Source organism: Amborella trichopoda, chromosome 9 (assembly GCF_054954075.1).
Source record: "Amborella trichopoda isolate Santa Cruz 75 chromosome 9, AtrichopodaSantaCruz75HAP2 v2.0, whole genome shotgun sequence".
Classification (NCBI taxonomy): domain Eukaryota; kingdom Viridiplantae; phylum Streptophyta; class Magnoliopsida; order Amborellales; family Amborellaceae; genus Amborella; species Amborella trichopoda.
This window is the reverse complement of record NC_142344.1, coordinates 40,400,094-40,425,508: the sequence shown is the minus strand read 5'-3', so window position 1 is coordinate 40,425,508 and position 25,415 is coordinate 40,400,094. Positions and strand designations below refer to the sequence as shown.

The window sequence follows — 25,415 nt, the reverse complement described above, 5'->3', positions numbered from 1 at the left end:
GCCCCACATTATTTTTATGGTAGTTCTTTCATTATATATATAATGATAATAGAATTGTATAATATAAACTTTTCTATCTTGTTATATGCAAAATACTCTTTCTTATCTTGTTACATTATCTAGTGGATACCTTTTTCGATGCAATCTCTTTCAAAAATACATCTTAATATGGATTTTGGACTATAAAAAAAATGCATTTTAAATTTTAAAAATAGATAAATCTGAATTTAATGTGAGATCACTTACTTTATTTAATCAATGACACACTCATAAGCACTCAATTTGAAATCTGACATACAAGAGTGAACATGACTTCATCGTATTAAAAATAAATGATCTTTTTGTATATTTTTCCTATTGTAAAGCATTATACTATTTTTTGAGCTCGTAATGTCGAGTGACCTGCGTCGAGTTTCTTATGTCGAAAATCAATATCGAATATTTGGAATGGGACCGCACAAGCACAGAAACTCGTTTAAACTTTCCCTTCGTCTTCTCTCGCTGCATTATCTTTCCCTGAAAGTAAAGTTGTTTCCCTCAATTTCTAGTTGATAAAGTCCATTGCTTTCACTCTCTCTCTCTTCGCTTCTCTCCATTTCTAGTTGATAAAGTCCATTGCTTTCACTCTCTCTCTCTTCGCTTCTCTTCATTTCTAGTTGATAAAGTCCATTGCTTTCACTCTCTCTCTCTTCGCTTCTCTCCATTTCTAGTTGATAAAGTCCATTGTTTTCACTCGAGCTGTAAGCCCCCTCTCTCTCTCTTAAAAATGGAGCTGTAAACCCCCTCTCTCTAGACGAGTGTTGGCAGCTTGTTCTCTCTTTTAAAGGAAGGGGAATGGCCTGGACGATTGCGTCACCTTCCTCGCGCTTTTCCTTTGGAGCATCAAATGAAATTCCCCAAAATTCCTCTCGTTTTCCACGCTTAGTCCCCCAATTTTGGCCTTGGGAGAAGGTTACCTTCTTAAACTCTCAACTTCTTTGGAACTGATAAATTCTAGGTTCTTTATTTGCTTTAAATTTACCTTTCTTTTGTTAATGTTAATTTTTTTTTTTATTTAGTGGGGTGGGGCAAGAGATTGAAGGCCTGGCTTGGTAGAGCTAGAGGTGACTTGGTTGCAAAGTTTATAAATTTTGGAATCTAAATAATGTATTTTTGTGTGTCACAGGTAAAACTAGGGCCATTATCTGTTTCTCCTATGGGTTTTGGAACATGGGCATGGGGAAACCAGCTTCTTTGGGGGTATCAGGAGGCAATGAACAATGAATTGCAAGAGACATTCAATTTGGCTATCGATAATGGAATCAATCTTTTCGATACTGCTGATTCCTATGGTACTGGCAAACTTAATGGGCAAAGTGAGAGGCTTCTTGGAAAATTTATTAGGGATTATCAAGGCAAGTGAAGCTTTAGATTTGTCATGTGCTGCTATATGCGTTTTGATATTTTTTTTTTAAGGGCCTTTATTGATACTTGTAGAAAAGATTACCTGCAAAGTTCACATTATTCTTGCTTTTACTTACCAATTCATCTGAATGACAACATGCATTATGATGTTAAGTCCATTGTGAACAATGCACATATAGGTATTTACAATTTTTTCTTCAGAAATGAGAAATCCTTCCACATACATTCACTTTTTTATTAATACCGGTAGTACTTGAAACTGCTTCGAGACAATTACTCTGGCTTGTGGGCCCCTTATTCATTTGAAGTGACACACATTTACCTTCCTGATCACTGTTTATGGACTTTTTTTTTTTCTTTGTCTATTTTTTGTTTTTTTATTTGAGACTGTTGTATTGAGGTAAAGAATAAATGAAGTAGACGAGTTTAGGCAACCCACCGGCTGGGTGCTCTATACAAAAACCCACAAGGGGCTCAAAAAGTGCTATGCATCCAAAATACAAACCAGAAAATAGATACGGCAAATGGGAGAGGTCTGGTCACTGTTTAGAGATTATGAATTATTGACAGTGTAGCAATTGGTTTGATTAAATTTGGTAAAGGTAATTAAGTACTAGAACACTAATTACAAGAGCCCACTATGCATATCAACTGTGGAAGTCTAATCATTTGAAATATACTCCTATCCTATTTTTAGAAGAGCTTCTCTCCACTAACCACTTATCAATGCCCTGAAGAATTCTCCTTGATTCTCATGGTTCCTCTCCTTGGAAACTCACTTTTAAATGCTCCTCTCTCCCTATAAGTTTTCCCTTTCACTTCCCAACTTTTGATAAGGTCCTGCCCCTGCCATCTATACTGGTATGTAAAATTTAAAGTGAGTAATTTGGTCTCAAATTCTTTTAAGATATCTACAGCTGATTGGGAGTCAGTCCAAAGATGAACATTGCATGACATAATCAGCATCAATTTGCCACTAGGATGTTTCTATGCATGAGGTGATGCACAGGGATAGTGTCTCTTTCTTTACTTTCTTGTGTCCTTCATATTTGAGTGCGCTTCCTTTATCTTTTTTAGATCCCTCATATTTGAGTGCACTCTATGATCTTGATTGAGGCAGTCGGTGTTGGTTCCGGGTTGTTTGGATGGGATGATAGATGAATCGTTAGGAGCTTTATGAAGATGCCTTTTGCATGTTGATTTTGTTACACTACAATTTTTCCAGCCAGATACAGAGTTCTCTTGATTGACATCCAGTTATGTAACGTTGAGTAAAATATTCGTCCATAAATTAGCTATATCCTGAAGACATATTCCTTCATGACGACATTCCAGAGGAAACTCACATGTCACTTCTGCTGATGTTCATACCTCCCAGTCAAGTTCTGATGGTTTGTGGACTCAAGGCAGTCCTTGGGAGATTGGCTTCCGGATTTTAATTCAGTTCTTCAATTTTGGGGTTTAATAGGTTTGTGAGTGATTATTCCATTTTTACGAAGAATTCTCTGAAAGGAACTGTGGTATTAGTGTTCAGCACAGTGTTCATAAAATCGAACTGGAAAGGTTAACTGGACATGGGCTTGGAAATGGTTTAACCTGCCTAACCGGTAAACCGGCTGATTCAACCATTCTAACCAGGCAAGTCCCGGATGGTAAAAAAAGTGTTGAAAAAATAAAAAAGATACCAACAAAAAAAATCTATTAAAATATGAAAGCATATAAAGTATGATTAAAACAAAACACATTCAAATGAAGTTGAAAACTAATAAAAAAAATAGATTTTAACGGAAACCAAATTCCTTATTTTTAGGAATTTATATACATTTTTTTAATTTTTTTTTAAATACCAGTCCATCACCAAAACCGCCCAAATTTGGAATCGGCCAGTGTCCGGTTCCGATCTAACCGCTAACCAGTGGTTGGATTGCCTGGTTTTTCCAACAGTGGTCTAGCATTTGAAATGATAATGAAATGATACCCGTTTTGTTAGCACTTGCTGGAAATCATTATGTGTTTCCCTAGAATGATTGGGAGCACTCCTAAAATACACACACGCACACTCATGCACACACACATACATTATTCTCTAATGTTATAAACTCATGCACATTGGGATTCTGATAGCAAAAGAGTCTCATACAAATAAAAAATTGAAATTGTAGATCCATGAGAAGAAAGGGAATTGAAATTTATGATTAAACCACTATGGTCTTTGAATGGTGCTCATGAGACCTTGAAAACATAACTATGTTTATAGAGTCTTCTATTTAATGACATGAGGCTTTAGTAAATTTTAAGTGAAGCTGCATTCAATAGAGCTTCTTTTGTAAGAATTCATTTCCTTGTCTGTCTTGAAACATGGCAGATTGAGTTACCTCATACTAGTAAAACATTTTCTTTGGAAAAGTGCTCCATAATGTGATTGGGGTGCTTAATAGAACATGTTTCTGTATTATGGAACCCAATAATTGCATTTTATGCCCACTCTAAATGCTCTCCTCGAGCTTTTGTCTTGTAGCCAGTGAATGAAAACTTGCTTTCAGTAAGAAAGAATACCCAACTTACCCAAAAAAAAAAAGAATACCCAAGTCAACTCAACTTATCAATCGGATGAGCTTTATAAATGAAAAACTTGCGATATGTCTTGAGTTTTTTCTTTTATATCAACTTATATGTTGATTTGAATTTTGAGTAATATGCTGATTTGAATTTTTGTTATATATAACATGAGTGTAGCTGAGATAGGGATGTTTAGATGTGGAAGTATAGAATTCGGAATGAATACATCTGAGGGCACTTAGGGTGGCTCCACTAGGCAATAAGATGAGGGAAATTAAACTTAAGTGGTCTAGCCATGTCTAGGGTCGGCCTAGAACAACACCAGTTAGGAGGGGCATTTGCTTCAATTGTAAGGCTCTAATAAGGCAAAGGAAGGCCCAAAAGGACACGGATGGAAGTAGTCAAAAGAGTTATGGTGACTTGTGGCTTGTCTGAGGGAATGACCCATGATAGAGCAGAATGGCGGAACAAGATTCATGTAGCTGATGCCAAATTGTTGGGACAAGGCACAGATGATGATGATGATGATGATGAATGATATGGTTTCTTCCAATGTTTTAGATTGTGGTATGGCCTAGGTAATAAGTTTGGTTCATTTCACATTGCAGATATGTTGTTGTTGTTTGTTTTTTATAAATTGTTTATATAAAATTTTGAAAAACTTACTGACCTTTTCCGACAGAAATAACTATTTGACTCGACGAATTGACTTGGTTTTGACAGTGACAGAATTGGCTACTGAGTTCAACTTTTTGAACACTGATAGTAAGTAAGTGTAGTAGGAAAAAGCTGTTGACATAGAACTGCATATTTTTAAGATACTCTTATTGCAACTATCAATACAAATTAGGAACTCCATGAACACCAGCGTTGGGCATGGCCAGGGCCAGCCCTACATGCCCGGTCCTCTTTGGGCTGGGGTCAGACCCAATACTTAGGCCTGGACCAATATTCCTGGCTCGATGTTAATCCATACAGCTAGGGCCAAGGGGTCTCAGCCCGTTGGGCCTGATTGGGCCAGCTACATAGCGCCCAGCCAAATTTACATTAGAAATACCAGACCCTGCCTGAGCCTAATGGACACCAGTTTGCACAAGGGAAGGCTTTGATTTATGCATTATACTTTTTGGGACAGTACATGAGTGGAGCCTGTGGAATGTGGAACATCTTTTGTATTCTCCTCAATACTGTTCCTACATTACTTTTGCATTGCACTTTCTCTCGGTTTTTGAATCAATAACAACTGAAGAAAACCTAGTTGTTTCTCTCATTTAGAAGTATCTACTCCTACAGTTTTTCTTTTATCTGTAGTATCATTTTGTACATATGGATACCTAGGTTGGTTTGGATAATATCTAACTAAAGCCCTTTAATCCCATGGAACTAATTCCCCTAGTCTGATGGGAACAACAAAGTACACTACTATGCATGGCAGGATTCTCGACCATACAAAACATATGAAACTGTGAACCTTTTTACCAACCATAGAGCAGCATGTGGATATCCCTAGTGCCATTGTTTTTGTTTGGAAGGCATTGAGAGTTGTGAAAGGAGCTATCATGCATTAAAGATGACAATAGCTTGAATCTCCGACATCTATTCCTGTTCCATTTTTTTTTTCCAATTGGACAAAATAAAGAGTCAAGGCATCTTGTGAACCAATAAGAGATGTGCTGATATAGTCCATTTGACTCATTGTCAGATGCCAGTGAAATAATAGATTGCTGCATCTTTATCTAATGTCAGTTGTGCAAAGTGATAGCAGTTAAAATGTCATATTTAGGTTTCAATGTAATAAATGAGAATACATGGGTCCACACAACCTGCTTGAATTTGAATTTGACTTATTGGATTATGTGTCAGGACCAAAGGGTGTACGTGATAACATCATCATTGCAACAAAGTTTGCTGCATATCCATGGCGCCTGACAGCTGGGCAGTTTGTGAAAGCTTGCCAGTATAATTACTTGATCTCTCAACTACCAACATGCTCATGGATGCACACACAGGGACGCATACATTTATGCAATTGCTATGCATGGAATTCACACTTTCAGATGAAGTCCAAAGCAATTTCATGTTATCTTTCTCTCTCTAACTTATACGAGCTCATCTTCAAAATGATTGTTCTTGTCATGTCATTTGTGTCAAGACTTGTCATGCAAATGTTTGTTCTTACGCATGACCCCATTGAAATGGATTTCCAGGTCATCTTTAAAACGACTACAAATTGAAAGAATTGGGGTGGGACAGTTGCACTGGTCAACAGCAAATTATGCTCCTTTGCAAGAGTTAGCTCTTTGGGATGGTCTAGTTGCCATGTATGAGAAGGTTACTGAATTTATTTTCTATATAACCCGGTTGCTTATGTTGTGAATTCACCAGAATTTTCTTTGATGCAAACTAAGTTATTTTTCATGAAATGCGCCTTTTTGTCATTTGTAACCTATGCTATATGTGGTTATTTTTATTGATAAAAACCTATGGGTGAACTCAAAGGTTTGATGGTATTAATCTTCCACATCCATGCAAATAGTCCATTCTGTAGCATTTTCTTTAACAGGTGCATGATAAAGGCAATTTTTTGTGTGACAAGTGAACAGCCATTGGTTTTATTTAGAAACGCAGGTTAAATGAGGCAATTTTGTTATGTCACAAGTACACAACCATGGGTTTCATTTATATGTAGGTTTAGATCCAAAATTTTGCAGGTCTATCATCTAGATCACCTCGATCATGAATCTGAAAAAAGAAAGCATCAAAATCTAGGCTTAAAAATGGCCTATTTTGTTATATCTTCTGGACCGCTCATTTTAATTCTTCAAAGATCATTAGATCTGCACTGTTTTTGGAGCTATAAATTCATGGATGTGAGGCAAAAATTGGGATGTGTTTTGTGTCCTAAATCCTTGGACAACCAGGATGAACACATTACTCATCCTGGAAATCCAGGATGGGCACATGACTCAGTCACTCACCAAATATGTTTCCTTTATTTTTAACAGGCTAAGATGTTGGACGCGCTGCCACAAGATCATCAATAGTCAAAGTAATAATTCTGAACCAGTGTTTGCAAAACCGGGTGATCTAACCGCTAACTGCCCGGTTAGATTGGAACCGGCCATTGGCCGATTTCGGTTTTGGGCAGTATTGGTAATCAACCGGTATTTAAAAAAAAAATTCAAAAAAATGAATATAAATACCCAAGAATAAGGAATTTGATTTGTAATGTATTTTTTAATAATATTTACATTATGGTAAAGATTAAAAAAAAATTTGGTCATTAATACTCTTATATTTTCCCATCTTTTTCAGAAAATTTTAAAAATATCTCTAGGCACAATCGATTCACTAAAATCCATTTTTTCATTAATTTTTGACTTCATTTGAAAGTGTTTTGTTTTTATTCATTCTTTATATGCTTTTCATATTTTAGTAGATTTTTTTTTTGCATCTTTTTTATTTTTTCAACACTTTTTTGACCTCCCGGGACTTGCCCGGTTAGAGCGGTTGAGTCGGCCAGTTTACTGGTTAGGCCGGTTAAGCCGCTTCCAGGCCCATGTCCGGTTAACCGTTCCGGTTCGATTTTGCAAACACTGTTCTAGACTACATCCTATTGGAAACTAACTAACATATTGGAAACTAACTGATTTGAGACTCAAATATTTTTGTTCATATCTTCTAGATTACCACAAGATCTATAATTCTGTAGATTCAGTTTAAAAATATGTTTTTATTAGTCTAGGGGACATTTATCATTTAATGTTTGGTTTGCTAGAGTGCTATGTCCTCCTTGAGCGATTCATTACATGTTGGTCTATGGAAACCACAGCCAACTGGATCATCACTGTCCATTTGAATGGCCTGTTTTAATGGACAGTGATGACCTCGAGGATGGTCGTTTCCCTATAGTCCCAAGGATTACAGTATGCATTCGCTTTCAAACTATCTAGGGATATTCTATCCATCATGTATGTGTTGTGGAAGTAATTGGGAGTAGTTATCTGGCATTTGGCATACTTGGTGAATCTTCATCTTTTGCCTTGTGGTTGACAGTTTCTTTGTTTAGACATTGTGTAGTTAATTAACAAATCGTGTAAATGCAGTCTTGGAGGGTTTAATTAACATCTAGCTTTTTACTGTAAATATCATTTATTAAGAGATATCACATGCTTGTGATTCTTAGGTCTTAAGACTTTTTCTAGTCTAATTCTAGCAAATGTCTTCCTCATGCTTCTTGTTTCACTGAGTGATCTAAGTGAGCAGCCATGCTTCAAGCAGAGTTTAGTTCGTGCTGTTGGTGTGAGCAACTATGGGCCAAAGCAGCTGCTTAAGATTAGTGACTACCTCAAAGCCCGAGGGGTTCCTCTTTGCTCAGCTCAGGTATCCCATGATATCCATTGCTGCTTTTCACTGATCAGTTTAGATTTCATGCTCTTTCTTGTGCTTTAAGAATTTTTATGTTTCTGATATTAAATTTAGATATTCAAATGGGTTTCAATCGTTACAGCCTCTGGACATATTGATCACAGGTACAGTTTTCTCTACTGAGTATGGCCAAAGATCAAATGGAGCTTAAAGCTGTATGTGACTCTTTGAACATATGCTTGATATCTTATAGTCCTCTTGGTTTAGGGATGCTAACTGGAAAATATACGGCTTTCAAACTTCCACGAGGACCAAGGTAATGAATTTCGTCCAAGTTTTCTGAGAAGTTTACTATAGAATCATAGAAGGCAGTGCAGGACTATACTGTTTAATGTGAATTTTATTTCACTAACCCAAAAATAAGATAATGAATATTTATTTTCTTTTATCAGGGCTCTGCTATTCCGTCAGATACTTCCAGGTTTAGAACCTTTGCTGCGTTCCCTAGGAGAAATTGCAGACAAGAGGGGTAAAACTATTCCACAAGTAAGATTTTCTTCTGCTTTTATAACTACTATTGTCCATTCCTTGAGTATTTTGATGTTTTTGTTGGTGGATGATACCATGATAATGAACAGAAGCATGTGTTTACTAATTTGGTGAAGCTTGTGCAGAACATGAAATAAATTCAACCCCGTAGATAAAAGGAGAATATTTTTGTTGTATACTACATGTCGTTACTGTCATTGGTTTGCCCTAACAAAAATCTCAGCTATATTTATTACTATATGTGTATGTAGCCCTCATGTATGGGGACTTATATCATCCCTTTTTTATCTTATTGTATAGTGTGTTAGTGCATCATTAATCTACCTCACTGTAGCCTAGATGTAGAGGACTAATGTCATGTGGACCACCAGATCTAAGAGGTGTGCTTGTACTTCGACTATCAGGATTCAAGATGTAGCTAAGAATCCTCAAAGGCAGAACATAAATCAAAGAGAATGTTTCTCTATCCAATGCTTCCTTCACATGGTAATGGAGCCTAGTGCTTGGAAAATTTGTTTTTTTCACTGTTGAGCCATCTGAGTTTCGTTCTAGCCACCCTTGTTGCCCTCTCATTCTGGGTAACACGCTCATCTCTTCTATTATCTGTCTCTTCTATTTTCTTTCTTGAGAGGTTTCATTCCTATTCCTTGTCAATGCATCATTTTGAGTCTTCAAATTACTCATTGCTACTGCTCTTTTTCTCTAGTAGCATGGTTAATCTATTACTTATATATATTGTTAATACAAGTGACAACTCCTTAGTTATTGCTACAATTCTGAAATCATTTGGAAAGGATATGGGTTATTTGAAAATATTTTTCAAATGAAAAAGATATGGCTAACTGTAGAATTTTGTAGGGATAGTATTGGTTGTGTTGCCGTCATAGTCTTGTACTTCCCTGCAGCATAAGAGACCTAGCTCATTATGAATGGAAAACCTTATTGTACTTCCAGCTATTCATGAGTAACCCCGTTCTCTACCCTGCTCACTTGTAACTTGTCACAAATGCTACTTTTTCCCTTTCATTAATAGCCCTTGCTTGATTTGTTTACATAATGGTCCAAATGCCACCCTGGCCTCTAGTTAGTTTTGTAGTTTAAAGTGGATGGTATTATTCATGTGGAAGACCATATATGTCATGTCCTTCCAGTGTAAGAGGCACCATGTTTCTGGTATGAGAGACATTTGAATGGATGTGCACTTAGTTTGTGGTTGTGTGTATAATTATGTGCACTGATTTCTTCTAGTGTGAGACATTGGAAATGCACTCACTTGTGTGTATGCATACCTACGAGTGTCAGTGTGTGCAATGATCGTAATAGCTGAACCCTTTCTTTTTTTCTATTATTTCAGGTAGCCATAAACTGGTGTATATGCAAGGGCACCGTCCCGATACCTGGAGTAAAATCTGTGAGACAAGCAGAGGAGAATTTAGGGGCCCTTGGTTGGCGCCTCTCCTTAGATGAGATGCTTCAGTTGGAATCTGCGGCTCAAGAGTCACCTCGAAAGATGATCCAGAACATTTTTCAGACCAGATAAATGCATTGATATTTCCTCAGGTCCTATGCTTTCGTAGAGTTTTAGCTGGTGAATCTTGAAATCTCACTATAGTCTTTACTTTTTTATTTTGTATTCGTCTTTATGGATCCTTTCATGTATCAATAGGCCCTAAATAAGACAGCCTTGGTTTTTCTCACAGAAATGAATCCTCGTAGTTTCCCAAAGCAAAGATGAAAGGCCGTTAATTTTGATCACTTGAGATACCCATTTTAGAGCATCATGTAATATAGTGGTGCATGCATAAGTTTGGGATTATAGGGGTCTCCACAAAGAAAATGATTGATGACCTTGCAAAATGCAAATATCCTTTATTTGGGAAATTTTTTTTTTATGATTTATGGGAAAAGATATTATTAATAATATTAAAAAATAGAAAGTAAATTGTTACTGAGCTTATTAATTTAAGGACGCAGTTAGCATGCGAGCGAAGCTAACATGGGGATCATGAATATTAAAGAATAAATAAATTTTAAAACTAGAAATAATAATTCTAGTAAGAAAACATTTGAACCATTAGTTTCAATTGTTTTTAGATGGACCACATATTTGCATCCATATTTAAGATGGATGCTTTATACTTCTAGATCGCAAATGTAGAAATGCGGTAACCCGCATGAAACAATTTTTCTTAATTTAGTTAGCTCGTATATGATGCTTGATTTATAATAGCATTTAGGCTACAAGATTAAAGGGAGTGGATCTTGAGTGATTTGTATAAATCATTTTGAGAATCTCTAGTTTTTTGGATTCCTTGAGCATGATTAATGACTCGTTTGGCGCCATGAGTTAACAAACCTGGGTTTTGAATCAAAATCTTATTATGCCAGGTTATGTTAAAACGTGATTATTGAAACATGGACTGATTGGATGGCTTTGAATGGTATTCAGGTTATGTAAATCTCATGTTTGAATCATCTTTTTATAGAACCTGGTTTGTTGTTAGGGGTCGTTTGGTACACATGAAATTCGACAGAAAAATATTTACATAGGAGAGAATTACTCAAGCATGATTTTTCCTATGTTTGGTAAACATTGGTGGAAATAGTTAGAGTATGAGAACACATCAAACTTGAAATTTTGATATAGTTTCTCTCTGAACGTTTAAATAGTTTCTCTCTAAAAGTTAAAATATGATATTGCTTTTCTTTAAAAGTTTTGAGATAGTTTCTCTCTTTAAAAATTTGAAATTTAATATCGCTTCTCTCTCTAAAATTTTTGAGATTCTCAGGGTATGTTTGGTTGAAGTGTAAATACTTATCGGAAAATAATTACATAGGTAAATACTTTACTTGTGTAAATATTTGCACATACATTTTTTTTACCATGTTTGGTAGCACATTTAAAAAGCTCTATGTAAATAGTTTCATATGTTTGGTAGCGTTTCGATGGTGTGAAAGTATTTACACAAAGCCTTGAATATATATATATATATATATATATATATATATATATATATATATATATATATATATATATATATATATATATATATATATATATATATATATATATATATATATATGGTGTGGTTTCTATAAGGTTGCAATCTTAAACAATCCATTTAATGTGCACTTTCAAATTTTATCATAACATATAATATTGATGTAAAATATTTTTAAGATTTATCTCAAAATCTATTTTCAAATCTAATTATAAAATTTTGAACTCAATGCAAATATAAATATATATGTATATTATATATTAATTATTATTGAAATATAATTTATATATTAAATATCTAATTTATGTATAAATAAAGTATTATAATAATACGTTATATTGTAAATAGTAAATAGTGAATAGTGGGTTCGTGTGTGAAAACAAATACATGGGGAATGTTTCCCCACCTCAATAGGTGTGGTTTTATTTTATCATGAATTAGACAATTTCATAGTAAAAGCTTTTGTTATGGTATTTTATTTGCATATGAATTTGCACGAACCAAAAATATGAAACACAATTAACATATGTAAATATTTCCAGCGGAATATTTACGCGCAAACCAAACATACCCCTTAAGAAAACATTTGGACCGTTAGTTTCAATTGTTTTAGGTGGACCACCTATTTGCATCCATCTTTAAAGATGGATGCTTTATAACTCGGGGACCGCAAACGTAGAAATACAGTTCCCTGCCGTATGAAACAATTTTCCTTTCAAGAAATTTAGGTCTATCATTTTTTCAAAAAGGAAAAATTTTATATAGAGCCCGGGCTCTAAACAATCAAATTAGCGCCTACGTCAAAAATTTCACTAGAAGAGATGGTTTTGATACCCAAATATCATCAAACTGATCATCTCGACATCAAGATATATGGATATGAGAAAAACTGGATTTCATGTTTTGGAAATAGTTCGTATCATTTTTTGACCATCAATTCAAGATTTTCATAGATCTGCTTGATTTGCACTATTTTTGAAGCTTTAAATTTTGGGCTTGGTTTCTATAAGGTTGCAACCTTAAACAATCCAATTAAGGTGCACCTCCAAATTTTAACATGTAATTTTAGTGTAAAACATTCTTAGGATTATCTCAAAATTTATTTTCATATCTATTTATAAAATTTTAAACTTAAAAAATAGTCAAAATCAAGTAGATATATAAAAATATGAAAATATTGAAAATGGACGGTCTAAATAATATGTTGCAAGATGCACAATTTATGGGACTCAAAAATAAACTTTTCTTTAAATTTTATAATAAAAAATGAACATATATTTTAAGGCCACTACAAAAAAATTTAATATTGAAACCATATTTCTTGACACTATTTGAAGGTGGGCTCTAATTTAATTGTTTAGAGCCTCGGCCCTATACAAACCGCACCTTTTAAAAAACTCAATTTTTTTTTAAAAAATTATACTCTAGTAAAAATAGGGGTGGCAATGGGTCAGGTCCGGCTGGACTTGAATCCATACCCGAATGTATTCGGGTCCATGTTTTGGACGTAGACCCGACCCGTTGGGTACAAAAGTTGGACCTATACCCGTACCCGTCGGGTCCCGGGTTTGGTCGGGTCCATTGCTACCCTCACTATGAGCTTCTTGTTTTGTATCCTACAATAGTGAACAACAAAGAATTGATTTTTGAGTTGTGGGCGATTAGAGAGAGAGACATTCGAGATGCAGAAAGAGCTATGTCTCTAAGAAGCTGAGAGAGGGAGGATGGCGATGGGGTTTGGTCGTTTGGAGAACCAGGAGAAGATGAAAAATATTGAAATGATTTTAGGGTTGGGGATTTGGCCTTTGGGTAAACTAAAAATTCGGGTCCAGATACCTGCCAGATCGGATATAGCAGGACCCGTACCCGTCCCCGGACCCAAAACCATCCAGGTAACCTGTTAGTTCAAAACTTGGACCCATACCCAAACCCGTGCCGGATATAGCCGGCGGGTATGGGTCGGGGCTGGGTCCATTGCCACCCCTAAGTAAAAGTGTGGTGCCTATTCTCAATGTCGAGAGATTAATTTCAAATTGTCTAGTCACCGTTAGAGCAATAATTGGAATGTGCTAGTCGAATAGGAATAAAGTGACAACCGAAACCCACGAGGCATCCCACCTGGATCATCAGGCCTCCAAACATTCTTTGCTTTTCTCACCCAACCAAACTTGCAATACCAAAAAAGAACAAATACCGACCTCTCCCTTTCTTCACGCCTAATTCTCCAGCTATCTCTCTTGGCGTCCTCTGCAAATTCCGGCCATCTCCATGGCCGGAATCCAGACCCTATTCCTCCTCCTCCCAAGCTTCTTCCTCTTCGCTCTCTCTCAGGCTTCGTTTATGGTGGACAATTCGACCGAGCTCGCAAACCCCGATAGCGGGGGTTCCAGCCGAGTCTGTGCCCAAACCGAACCCACATTGTGCCCTGTGACCTGCTTTAGACCGGACCCAGTGTGCGGGTCCAATGGCGTGACTTATTGGTGTGGGTGCGCTGATGCTTTGTGCTCTGATGCCGTGGTTTTGAGGTCGGGGTTTTGCGAGGTGGGCAACGGAGGTAGCGGGCTCCTTTATGGTCAGGGCCTTTTGCTGGTTCACATGGTTTGGCACATCGTTTTAGGGCTCTTTGTTATAATGGGGATTCTTTGATAATTGCGTCTTAGTTGTCAATCTTGAGAATAATGTTTGTTGATAACATTGTTTTGTGTTCCTAACAAATTGTGTTTGAGAGAGGGCATAGAGATATGAGGTCTTAAATATAAGGTGAATGAAAAATGTAATTAGTTGGATTTGGGGATTTATTTTCGGGCATTGGAGTGTGGATGGATCAGTCGTTTTGGTTTTGGCCAATGTATAATAAAATGGATAAGTGGGGCGGATCATCCACCCCAATCCCAGTTGAGATCGGTTGGATCGGCGATCAGTTGAGATCGGTTGGATCGGCGATCTTGATCCTTCTTGAATCGTCTGGATCACTGATCTAAAAAGGGAAATAAAATAAAATAAAAATTAAACTAGAGGTTTATTAGATAGGGATTCAGAAAGACAGTAGAAAACATTAGATAAGCTTAAAAAAAAAGAAGAAGAAGAGAAGTTATTAGTAATATACCTTAGTTTTTGTCTTATTGGAAATAAAACCATACTTTTTTAAACCTCGTCCATATATTTTTTTTACATTTTGTATTTTTTTTGGGCCAAAATAACCTTCACGGTAGTCATATGACCGGGAAGGCATTTAGTAGACTCAATGCCGTGATGATCTTAATATTTTGAGGTATCAAGGTACTTAAAATGCCGTGATCGTTATGATAAGTATCATGATACTTAAAGAACCGTTATGGTTCGAAATATAGATTCACGATAATTAAAAAACCCGATGGTTATTTAAAATTATCACGATCCTAATTGACGTTGAAGTATTATATAGTAATAATGGTCATAAAACAATCGCGATTGTTTCTAACCAACTTCCCACGGTTTTCTCCTTCTATGGTTTTCTCCTTCCCAAACCCAAATGATATCTTCCCATCCATCACACTCTCTAATCCCACCCCTCTCTTCCTTAGCCTCCTCTCTCTTTCTCTCTCTCTCTCTCTCTCTCTCTCTCATTTCTCATCCATTTGCTATACTCTCCTTCTATTTCTCAATCTCTGAACGAGGTCCTTGAGAGCTATTTTTGAATCAGTGAGTGTCAAATATACACTCTAACACCAATTTACAGGTATGTCCTCAAAATCGTCAAGCATTTAGTTATATTCCCTTGGATGTGTGGTGACAACATTTTGTATAAAATATTATGTACTTTTTTCCATAGTACTTGATGCAGTTGGGTTGGCCATTGGATTTTTTTATTTAAAATATTGCATAAATAAGTTTCAGATCTATATTTATATTGTGGCTTTTGTTTGGCATTCTAGTGTCCCTCTATAATGCTTCCTCCTCATTATGTATAAATATTTTCAAACCTTTATACCTGCATTGCTATCTTCCAATGTGTTATTGATCCCAAATATTTTCATTTTATATTTGTTTCCATTTAAAATTGGAGATCTCAGCAGTGATTGGGCTTGCACGCTCCAATAATGGGTGATGATAAAATGAAAATCGCTTCATACTTTGGTGGTTCTTTCAAGAGGAATTCTAATGATGAGAGTCTTTTCTATGATGTTAGGGACTTTAAGGTTACATTTTTTAAGCGAGTCGGTTCATTTGACCAACCAAAGGCTCACTTGTCAAAAGAAACAAATTATGCCTCAAGAATCGTGGCTATTAGGTATAATGACCTAGAGTTACCAAATAACATGAATATGTTACGTATTAGTGATGATGATGACATTGCAAATATGTTGAAAAGGCCTCCCCCCATTGTTAGGTACTTATCAAACAAACCTATTTAGTTGGACTCCACAGAATATCGACCACTAATACTAGCCGAGAATGGTCCATCAAGATTGGCCATGTAAGAAGTTTTTTATAAAATGTATTAATTTTTTATTTGACAATATTTTTAGTACGGATTTTATGGGTTAGGATCATTGATAATTCTCACTTGTTCTTCTAATATTTTTTCGACAGTGAAACCCACGAATCTATACTAAAGCAAGTAGTTTAGAGTGAAGGTACTAGAATTGGCATAGAAGATGAGTATGATTTAGAAATCAAACACCATATCGACGACATCAATTTGATAGAAAGCCCCATTAAGAGTGACCGTTATGAAGGTGTAACTTTGTAGACACTGCATTTTAAACTTGGCAAATTCTGTGGTTTCCTAAACCTTTAAGACCATACTATCTTAGTAAACCCAATTCCATAGTTTACACAGCCTACCCTGTGACTCAGAACCAATCTGCTTACCTAGAACCCTGCAGATGTCCTGTTTTGACCCAGAATCCTTTAAATGCCATATTTTACCAAAATAATTATTAAAAATAGTAAAAAACTCCTTTTTGACCCAAATTTTCTCTGAGAGCTTCATAAGACGATGAAGAACACACATAAAATGAAAAATTCAATTTGAAAAAAATTTGGTTTAGGCGACACTAGAAGTGGCGCCTAGACTTGGGCAACACTAGCCCTTTTTAGCCCAAACTGAAATTTCCCTTTCGGAATGGATTTCTTACCTTTTTTGTAGATTTTTGCCACTTTTATTTAGGCGACACTAGGCGGTCGCCCAGATCCGGACCCCCAAAATAGGAATTTTTGGCTAGAGAATCTGTTGGTTATGGAAAGATATCCTTCCCAACAAATCCTTGGCCCTTATAAAATCTCTTTTTCGTGGCCATTCAAAGGGACCTTTTGGGAGAAAGTTAGGGAGGAAGATTGAAACCCTAGAGAGACCTCTTGAGACTTCGTCAAAAAGAAAAACCCTAACCCTACGCCTAAGCCTAAAAACCTTAGATCTCTAGGGCACAACAACCCTAGTTCTAAATCATCCTTAGGGCACAACAACCCTTTGAAACCAGAGATCTGCCGGTCAACATTCGAATCAGAGAGGCAAAGAGGATGCTGGTTCTGATATGGGTGAGCCCTCGAAGGCTCGGGAGTCTCGGGCCATCCGACCCCGTTTGGTATTGTTTATTACCATTTCCTTCTTCTTCTTATTTCTATTTTATTTTATTTTTATCTGTTCATTCCTTTGAATTCGTGTTTTTAATGTCTTGGATCATGCTAGCTCTGCCACAGATCTGAGAGAAGATCTACTCGTTTTCGGGTAGATTTTGCCTCAGATCTGAATTCGATTTGTCCCACTTTCTCTACCACTTTATTTTCATCAGTTTAAGGTGTCAAGATCCGAGAGATCTTCACCGGAAGATCTGTCATATTTGCATCATAAACAATCACCCAATCAAAGGACGACAACTCGTCTAAAACCCAGAGATAATAATTGATGTCTCGAGGTCGGGTAGTGTCATTGGCATATCCCAGTCCTAGAGCAGTAGATACAACCGTCATTGATAGAGGAGGACAGACACCGGCTATGTGTTCATAGTCTCAAATCTGCAGAAAACAGGAGCCAAAATCACCCTAACAGGTCACATAACAGAAGCCCAGGACCCCGGAGCCCTCAGGGGCAAATTGACCAGGGCGACACTAGTGGTGCCGCCCAGCCTGTGTGGGTGACACCACCAGTGTCGCCCAACTCAGATCCTCCCGGTTCAGTTCGGGCCTTTTTCAGTGAACATTTGTTGCAAAAATATGGGATCTAAGAGCAAAAACCAAAAGAAAAATTGAGTTGCAGGGGAAAAAATAAAGCAAAATTGAGTTCAATAATATACCTGCAAAATTAGGACACTGCCCTCGATGAATAGGTCACCTCGCGTGACCTGGTTATGAAGACGCCGGTAAATGCCCGCCAATACGATGAAGATGGGAAGAAAAAAGAAGAGATTGAAAGATGAGAGAAGAATGGGAAGGAGGTGGACTTTAAGGAAAATCTCACCCAAAACTCGTCCTGCAGATTTCCACTTCAGCCAACAGAAGATTTAGATAACCCTAAGACCTTCCAAAACGATAAACTTCAATTTTAGAGGTCGGTGGTCTAGGCGACAAGCATGGTGTCCCCCAATTTCGTATCCAGGCTGAGTGTCGATCGGGCGGCACCACTAGTGTCGCCCATAATTTTTTTGAAAAACAACCCCTCTCATCTCAGCCAAAACACACAAAAAAAAATAAAAAATAAAAAAAAGAAAAGAAAATTTCCTTGGGTGACACGAGACGTGTTGCCCAGCTTGTGAGGGCGACACCACTGGTGTTGCCCAAATCTTCCATGCCATTTTCTATTTTTCCCTGCTTAAATCCCATTTTCCATAAAAAAAAAAATTTAGATATTTTTTTTATATGGGCCTGTGAGGGCGACACGAGTTCTTTTTTGTAAAAACTTGTTTTTTTGATTCCTAGCAAAACACGTAAATAAAAAATAATATATATATTTTTTCTCTTGGGCGACACCAGCCGTGTCGCCCAGACATGGGCGACACCAGCCTTGTCGCCCAGACATGGGCGACACCACCAGTGTTGCCCAAAACCTTTTGTCAAAAAAAGCCCCCGCTCATTTGTGAGGTCATCCGGGGATCAATTTTGGTTATGTCATGAGTTTTACGATTTTTCTTTTCAAACATTTTAATTAATTTTCAAACACGCCTTAGTGGCACAAGCCTCAACTGCCAACCAAATTTCCAAAAGCAAATTTCAAAAAATAAAAAAGAAAACACTCCTCGATGGCATGAGCTTAAACTGCCAACCAATTTTCCCGAAAAAATAAAAAATATACATAAAAGAAAAAAGAAAATGCTCATCGGCAGTACGAACTTAAACTGCCAACCAAAATCCAATTAAAAAAACATCAAACTCATGCGACATAAAAGAGTTGAGACAGGAAAAACGTCAAACTCGTGCCACGTAAAAGAGCCGAGACAAGTATCGTCTAGCCCCATATGACGTGAAAGGTCGGGTGTATCCTGTTCAAAGACAAACTCGTGCGATGTAAAAGAGCCGAGGCAGGTAATGTCTATCCCCGTATGATGATAAAGGTCGGGTATATTCTGTCTAACCCCGTATGACGATAAAGGTCGGGTGTATCCAGTTCAACTTTAAACTCGTGCGACATAAAAGAGCGGAGGCAGGTACCATCTAGCTCGGTATGACGTAAAAGGTCGGGTGTATTCCATCTAGCCCCGTATGGCGTAAAAGGTCAAGTGTATTCTGTCTATCCCCGTATGACGTAAAAGTTCGGGTGTATCCAGCTCAACGTCAAACTCGTACGACGTAAAAGAGCCGAGGCAGGTAACATCTAGCCCCATATGACATAAAAGGTTGGGTGTATTCCATTTAGTCTCTTATGATGTAAAAGGTCAGGTATGTTCCGTCTATCCTCATATGATGTAAAAGGGTCGGGTGTATTCCGTCTATCCTCGTATGACATAAAAAGGTCGGGTGTGTGGTCCATCGCTGCATGACGCTAAACTGCTTAGAGGACTTTATGGTTGGAGGAGTTAAAACTGTAAACCAACCTTGTTTTTTGAAATATCTTTCTCTTTTCAAAAATTTCACTATATGTCCTGTGTTTTCAAAGACTTTAATTTCTTATTAAAATCGTAGCCTGTCCTTGCTCTGGGTTCTATTTCAAATCTCCCCCTAATTTAAAAAATTCTAAAACAAATTTTAAAACAAAGGAGCTTGGACACCCGTATATGATGATTAACGCGTTGCCGTGATTGTCGCGTTGCTGCCTCGTCTCTCTATTCAGAATCGGCTCGAGATGTCTCTTTCTATAGAAAACCTTTCCTATAGACAACCTTAATAAACCCTAAGGAGATCATAGAAGATGCCAGGGGTAAAAATTCAAACTGTGAAACCCTTGAAGTTAAGTGGCATGACCAGAAAATCCAACTCGAGTTTCAAGCTTGTGTAACTCACCGACATCTCACGCCAAAAGCCCTAGAAGGAAAAATGCCCTAGGTGGGTGAGCTCGGTGAGCGCAATGACTTGGAGGGACTAGTTGGTGCGCTCTCCGACCATATGACGTCAGGAAGAAGTTTAAAAATGTTTGCATTATCTTTGACGTTCACCTATCCCTCAAAGGACATGGAACGCTAAAGTGTCTACTTCTTTGCCACTCACTTGTGACTCGACGGACAGGGAGTGCCAAATAGGGGCAACTGTAGACACCCCATTTTAAATTTGGCAAATTCTGTGGTTTTTTGAACCCTTAAGACCATACTTATCTTAGTAAACCAAATCCATAGTCCACACAGCCTACCCTATGACCCAGAACCAGTTTGTCTACCAAGAATCCTACAAATACCCTATTTTGACTCAGAATCTTGCAAACGCCCTGCTTTACCAAAAATATCATTAAAAATAATAGAAAAATCCTTTTTGACCCAAATTTTCTCTGAGAGCTTCACAAGAGGCTGAAGAACACAATAAAGTGAAAAAAAAAATTCAATTTGGACAACTTTTGGTTTGGGCGACACTCTGCAACAATAGGAGTGTCGTCTAGACCTGGGTGACACCACTAGTGTCGCCCAAGCCCTTTTGTCCCAAATTGGAAATTTTCCATAAGGCTTCGATTTATTGCTGTTTTGGAAGGTTTTTACCCTTTTATTTGGGTGACACTAGGATCCGTACCCCCAAAATGAAATTTTTGGTTGGAGGATCTGTTGGTTATGGGCAGATATCCTTTCCAACAGATCCTTGGCCCTTATAAAATCTCTTTTTTATGATCTCGTGGAAAAAACTTAGAGATGAAGATTGAAACCCTAGATAGACTTCTAACTGAGAAAAAACCTATCTCTAACCCTAAGCCTGAAACCTTAGATCTCTAGGGCACAACAACCCTATTTCAAATCCATCCTCAGGGCACAACAACCCTTTGAAATCAGGGATCTGCTAGTCAACATTCAAATCATAGAGGCAAATAGGACGCTGGTTCTGATACGGGCGAGCGCTCGAAGGCTTCGGAGTCCCGGGCCATCCGATCCAATTTGGTATTGTTTCCTTCTCTTTCTTTCTTCTCCTTTTACTGTTTCTGATTTTATTTTGATTTATTTTGATTTGTTTGCTTTAAAATCATGTTTTGATGTTTTGGATCATATTGGCTCTACCACAGATCTGAGAGTGGATATGCTCGTTTCCGGGCAGATCTGACCTCAGATCTGAATTTGATTTTTCCCACTTTCTCTACCACATCATTCTTATCAATTTACGGTGTCAAGATCCGAGAGATCTTCGTCGGAAGATCTGTCAGATTTTCATCGTAAAAGTTGTGTTGTATAGCTAATGTCCCTCAACTGCATCAAGTCATATGAAAATAGACTACTTAGACATATAAAATTAAAGACCCTTACGAATAGATCGATATGAGAATAAAACAGTGAGAGTTCTAAATTAATCTTACCATTCAATCCTCATCGTGATAACCTTGAGGCATGAATCTTGATGGACAGGGTCTATATAGGTTATGGATTAGGGGCCTAGTCCTTAGCGCGTACCACTCGATGTATTCTTGAGTCTGTTTCCCATTAAACATGTCCCCATCGGTGTCTCATATATAACCTAGCCTGCTCTGCCACATCTCTATTTGAGCTCAAACCACTTCTCCCCAGTTTTAAGGCCTCCTTCCCTTCCTCTCCCTCCTCTCCCATTGCAAGGGATCTGCCAGTAACCTTTGGTGGTGCCCAAACTGTCAAAGTACATGATTTGTCATGTACCCCTCACAAATGTGTCTGCATATGAGGAACATGTGACATAATTAGTCTCCCCAACCTGAATGCAATACTCACTGTCCTCCTGGGATTCCACTCCTAAATAAGGGAAATCATCATTAGGGGTCCATATGGCCTATCACAAAAAAAGAAGAAGAAAATTTACAGTAAATAACCTGCACAAAAAATTATTAAAATTTAAATAAACAAGGCCAATGAAAATTTTTTCTATATTAACATCATTTATCCGTGTATTATCGGTTTCTTGGCAGCCCACGAGACGAAAGTTATGAGCATTATCTCATTCTCTAGGAGGGGCCCACCTGAGGGATCTAGGGAGCCTTGCCTGGATGACTTTGGGATTTGGGCACAACAATTTGAAGTGCTCGTATGGCCAACACTGGAATGCATGTATATATATATATAAAATACAATCAAATATCTATCAAAAGCTTTAAATATCTATCAAAGCATTTAAATAATAACATTACTAGCAAAAGAGTAGTTGATCCACTTAGGTGGTGGTGATCAGGACAAACAATCTTTGACAAGGATCAAAACAAATAAGCTAAGGCAGTTGCTTCCCATGCATACTGACCAACAGTGTCGATATCCTCAAAAAGCTACAAATATAATATAAACACCGTACTGTCTGTAGAATCTGCAAAGATTGTGTAGATGACTAGATACATGATGTAGGCACGAGTGTGTCATAATAGGGTGTGCCGGTTACAGTTGTGTGGAAACTGACTAAACTTCATCCTCAACCATGTCAGCCAAATAGTAGAATAGTTAGTACCTTATGGCAGCTCTCCTAGCATCTGGACAATAAATTCCCCCCAGTTGTCCACTCTCATAAAAGTTATAGGTACACTTGTCTAACCAGAGAATTCTTGATGCATATTCAAGAGCAGGCATCATCTTTCCAACGTCTACGTTGAAGTGTCCGGTGTTCTTCTTTGCATGTTACCTCTCTACAATAATAGCCAATGTGCCACGGTCCTTGTGAGTCATAGCAACCATGGTTAGAGGATACAACCCCGATCTCGTGACCAAGTCAATTTAAGTATTGCTACATAAATGCCATAAACTTAGTGCAATGACCTTCTCATCAAACCTGAGGGCCTTAGCCTGTTCTTGAAATAGAATTTGTGATTTCAAATATTAAAAAATAAATTGATTAAGCATTTGAACATGTGTACATACCTCTCCTACCAAGACTTTTTGTGATATATGGTTATTTTGTCTTATGAGCAATGTAGGAATCTCAAGACCTCCAAGCCAGCGTACGCCTTCGGCCATGGTCCCTGTGAAAAATCATTTAAAGAGCATGCAATTGAGCACTATTACAATTAATGACAAAAAAACATGCCCTAAAAAAGCAATCATCAATTTTCTATGTAACAAATCACTGAAAATGTGAGAACCTCATGCTTTCATGATACAACAACAACAACAACAACAACAACAACATTCAAAATAGTACTTCTTAAATGAAACATCAAACATTAGCAAATAACAATCTCAGAAGGAACCAATCAATAATAATAATTTAGGGTATGAAAATTCTCTGAGAAGGAACCAAAACAACTCTTCTTATCTTTGACTAAGAAAATCTCATAATCCATTTCAAAATAGTACTTCTTAAATGACACATCAAATATTAGCAAATAACAATCTTAGAAGGAACCAATCAATAATAATAATTTAGGGTATGAAAATTCTCTGAGAAGGAACCAAATAAAAAGTCTTCAAAATAAAATTTGTAGACCCAATAATTTGGGATTAAATGTTTCAATAAGAAAAAGAAATGATGCTACAAAGATTTCTCTCAGACTTTCATCTACACAATCCGAGAAAGAATGAAAATCAAATTGGCAATAATTAGAAAAAAAAGTTACAGAGCTACTTACATTATAACAAATAATTACCAATGGATTATAATAAGTTTCACAATTCTCATATCACTGCTAGCAAATCATGCCTCATGGATATTTTTTTCAACAACAACTATACAAAAAAATAGAAAATAGTGCATAGGGCATACATTCAAGATGCCTTAAATTATTGGACCTAAGTAAAAAATCCTGAAATAAGATGAAACCCGTAACCCAACATTGCATATCACAATCCTACCAATAATTATCAGGCAATATATAATCGATTTGGTATTGGTGTTAATAATAAAAAAAAAGAATTGGAGACATATATCAACGATCATGCTCAACTGATGCTAAAAGAAAATTGGACAATGAATTCTTACCTTTAATAAAAACATTTGATGACAATGTCCAATGAGGCAGATGAGGGATGTGAGCAATAGTGAAAGAGATCACCAAAGAGTAAGAACCGTTAGGGTAGAGGGATCCCCTGAGAGAGAGAGAGAGAGAGAGAGAGAGAGAGAGAGAGAGAGAGAACGACTAGGAAGAATGGAAGAAGAGTTTTATTGCGGTTGACAAATTCCCGTGAAAGCATCACGATATGTTTGATTCTAAGATGCTTTGAAGGCTATCACTGCATTTTAAGAGTCATGATACTTCTCATACTCGTCACGGAATTTTAAGTATCGTGATGCCTCAAAATATTAAAACAATCATGACATCGAGTTTACCGTGATGTCTCCACGGTCATATTACTACCCTGAAGGCTATTTTGTTCAAAATAACACAAAAAGTGGAAAAAAAGGGTATAGATGAGGTTTAGGGAAGTATATAGTTTATTTCTTATAAGCCAAAAGTTAAGGCATATTTTTTATAATTTCCCAAAGAAACAACAATGAAAAGAGGTGCTTTATGGGGGATTCAGACCGAATCCATATAATTTCATAACTGGTTCGATCCTGACTAGTCCCTCATTCGAATTGGCGACTCGGATCGAAAATCGCCGGGTTTTAAAACACTAGTGGTGGGCCTTGGATCCCATCGAGGAGTTAGGAACCTACCTCGCGCGGTTGGGGTCATGGACATGCCCGGGCTCTGCAAGCCCTCTTAAATCACTATAGAAAGCCCCCCGACCTCTTTGTACGGTTTGGACCCTTCTCCCTTGCCGCTTCATGTATTGCCATGGTTTCATGCGCCGTTCGTATGTGTACCTGGGGTTGAGAGCCCTTGGTTGGTTTCAGCTGAGAGGTTTAGGAGGACTAAGCTCAAGTTTGGATGGGAAAAATAGAGGTTAGAGAGATAGATGAGAGGAAGAGATAGAAGAGATCAACAATAGAAAGAAGAGAGGGGGAACTACCCGATGATCCCTCAACCTTCCAGTGTCGCCTCACCTTTCAGCGACATTCATTGCCATATCGATATAAGAAGAAGTAATATCACTCATTCCA

At 37.3% G+C, this 25,415-nt stretch overlaps 2 protein-coding genes and 1 long non-coding RNA gene across 25 annotated transcripts in view; all 3 read left to right on the top strand.

Moving 5' to 3' along the window:
• The first annotated feature begins 720 nt into the window (after nt 1–720).
• On the top strand, nt 721–10,610 carry PLR1 (NAD(P)-linked oxidoreductase superfamily protein). Of its 23 annotated transcripts, XR_016040415.1 has the most exons (10): nt 721–951; nt 1,166–1,394; nt 5,827–5,920; nt 6,171–6,294; nt 8,230–8,346; nt 8,474–8,495; nt 8,599–8,647; nt 8,784–8,877; nt 9,285–9,366; nt 10,235–10,610. XR_016040415.1 is itself a non-coding variant. In XM_088846286.1 (9 exons), exons 1-9 carry the CDS (start codon nt 835–837, stop codon nt 10,418–10,420), a joined length of 1,029 nt encoding a protein of 342 aa, XP_088702412.1. In that variant the 5' UTR covers nt 721–834; the 3' UTR covers nt 10,421–10,610. The 23 variants fall into 23 exon arrangements, 7 of the variants coding, with proteins under 7 accessions (XP_088702412.1, XP_088702413.1, XP_020525857.1 ...); XR_016040425.1 differs by lacking the exon at nt 8,474–8,495 and having other exon boundaries at nt 6,171–6,284; nt 8,245–8,346; nt 8,496–8,647; XR_016040426.1 differs by lacking the exon at nt 9,285–9,366 and having other exon boundaries at nt 6,171–6,284; nt 8,245–8,346.
• A 3,374-nt stretch (nt 10,611–13,984) lies between these two features.
• Nucleotides 13,985–14,678, top strand: LOC18438918 (uncharacterized). The gene has a single exon (XM_006849094.4). The coding sequence runs from the start codon at nt 14,151–14,153 to the stop codon at nt 14,526–14,528; it is 378 nt and encodes a 125-aa protein (XP_006849157.3). The 5' UTR covers nt 13,985–14,150; the 3' UTR covers nt 14,529–14,678.
• Nucleotides 14,679–17,175: 2,497 nt separating this feature from the next.
• LOC148780523 (uncharacterized) overlaps nt 17,176–25,415 on the top strand; it is a 28,848-nt gene continuing 20,608 nt past the window's right edge. Inside the window, exon 1 of the long non-coding RNA XR_016040412.1 lies at nt 17,176–17,449. This is a non-coding gene — a long non-coding RNA (uncharacterized LOC148780523). The remainder of the gene's footprint in view (nt 17,450–25,415) is intronic.

What these genes read in the sequence shown, in the direction of transcription:
- LOC18438918 (XM_006849094.4), top strand. Translation starts at nt 14,151, where the DNA reads ATGGCCGGAATCCAGACCCTATTCCTCCTCCTCCCAAGCTTCTTCCTC.
- PLR1 (XM_011626864.3), top strand. Translation starts at nt 835, where the DNA reads ATGGCCTGGACGATTGCGTCACCTTCCTCGCGCTTTTCCTTTGGAGCA. An exon ending in TAGTTGCCATGTATGAGAAG is followed by an intron (nt 6,295 to 8,229) that starts GTTACTGAATTT and finishes CTAAGTGAGCAG; the next exon opens with CCATGCTTCAAGCAGAGTTT. An exon ending in GGGGTAAAACTATTCCACAA is followed by an intron (nt 8,878 to 10,234) that starts GTAAGATTTTCT and finishes CTATTATTTCAG; the next exon opens with GTAGCCATAAACTGGTGTAT.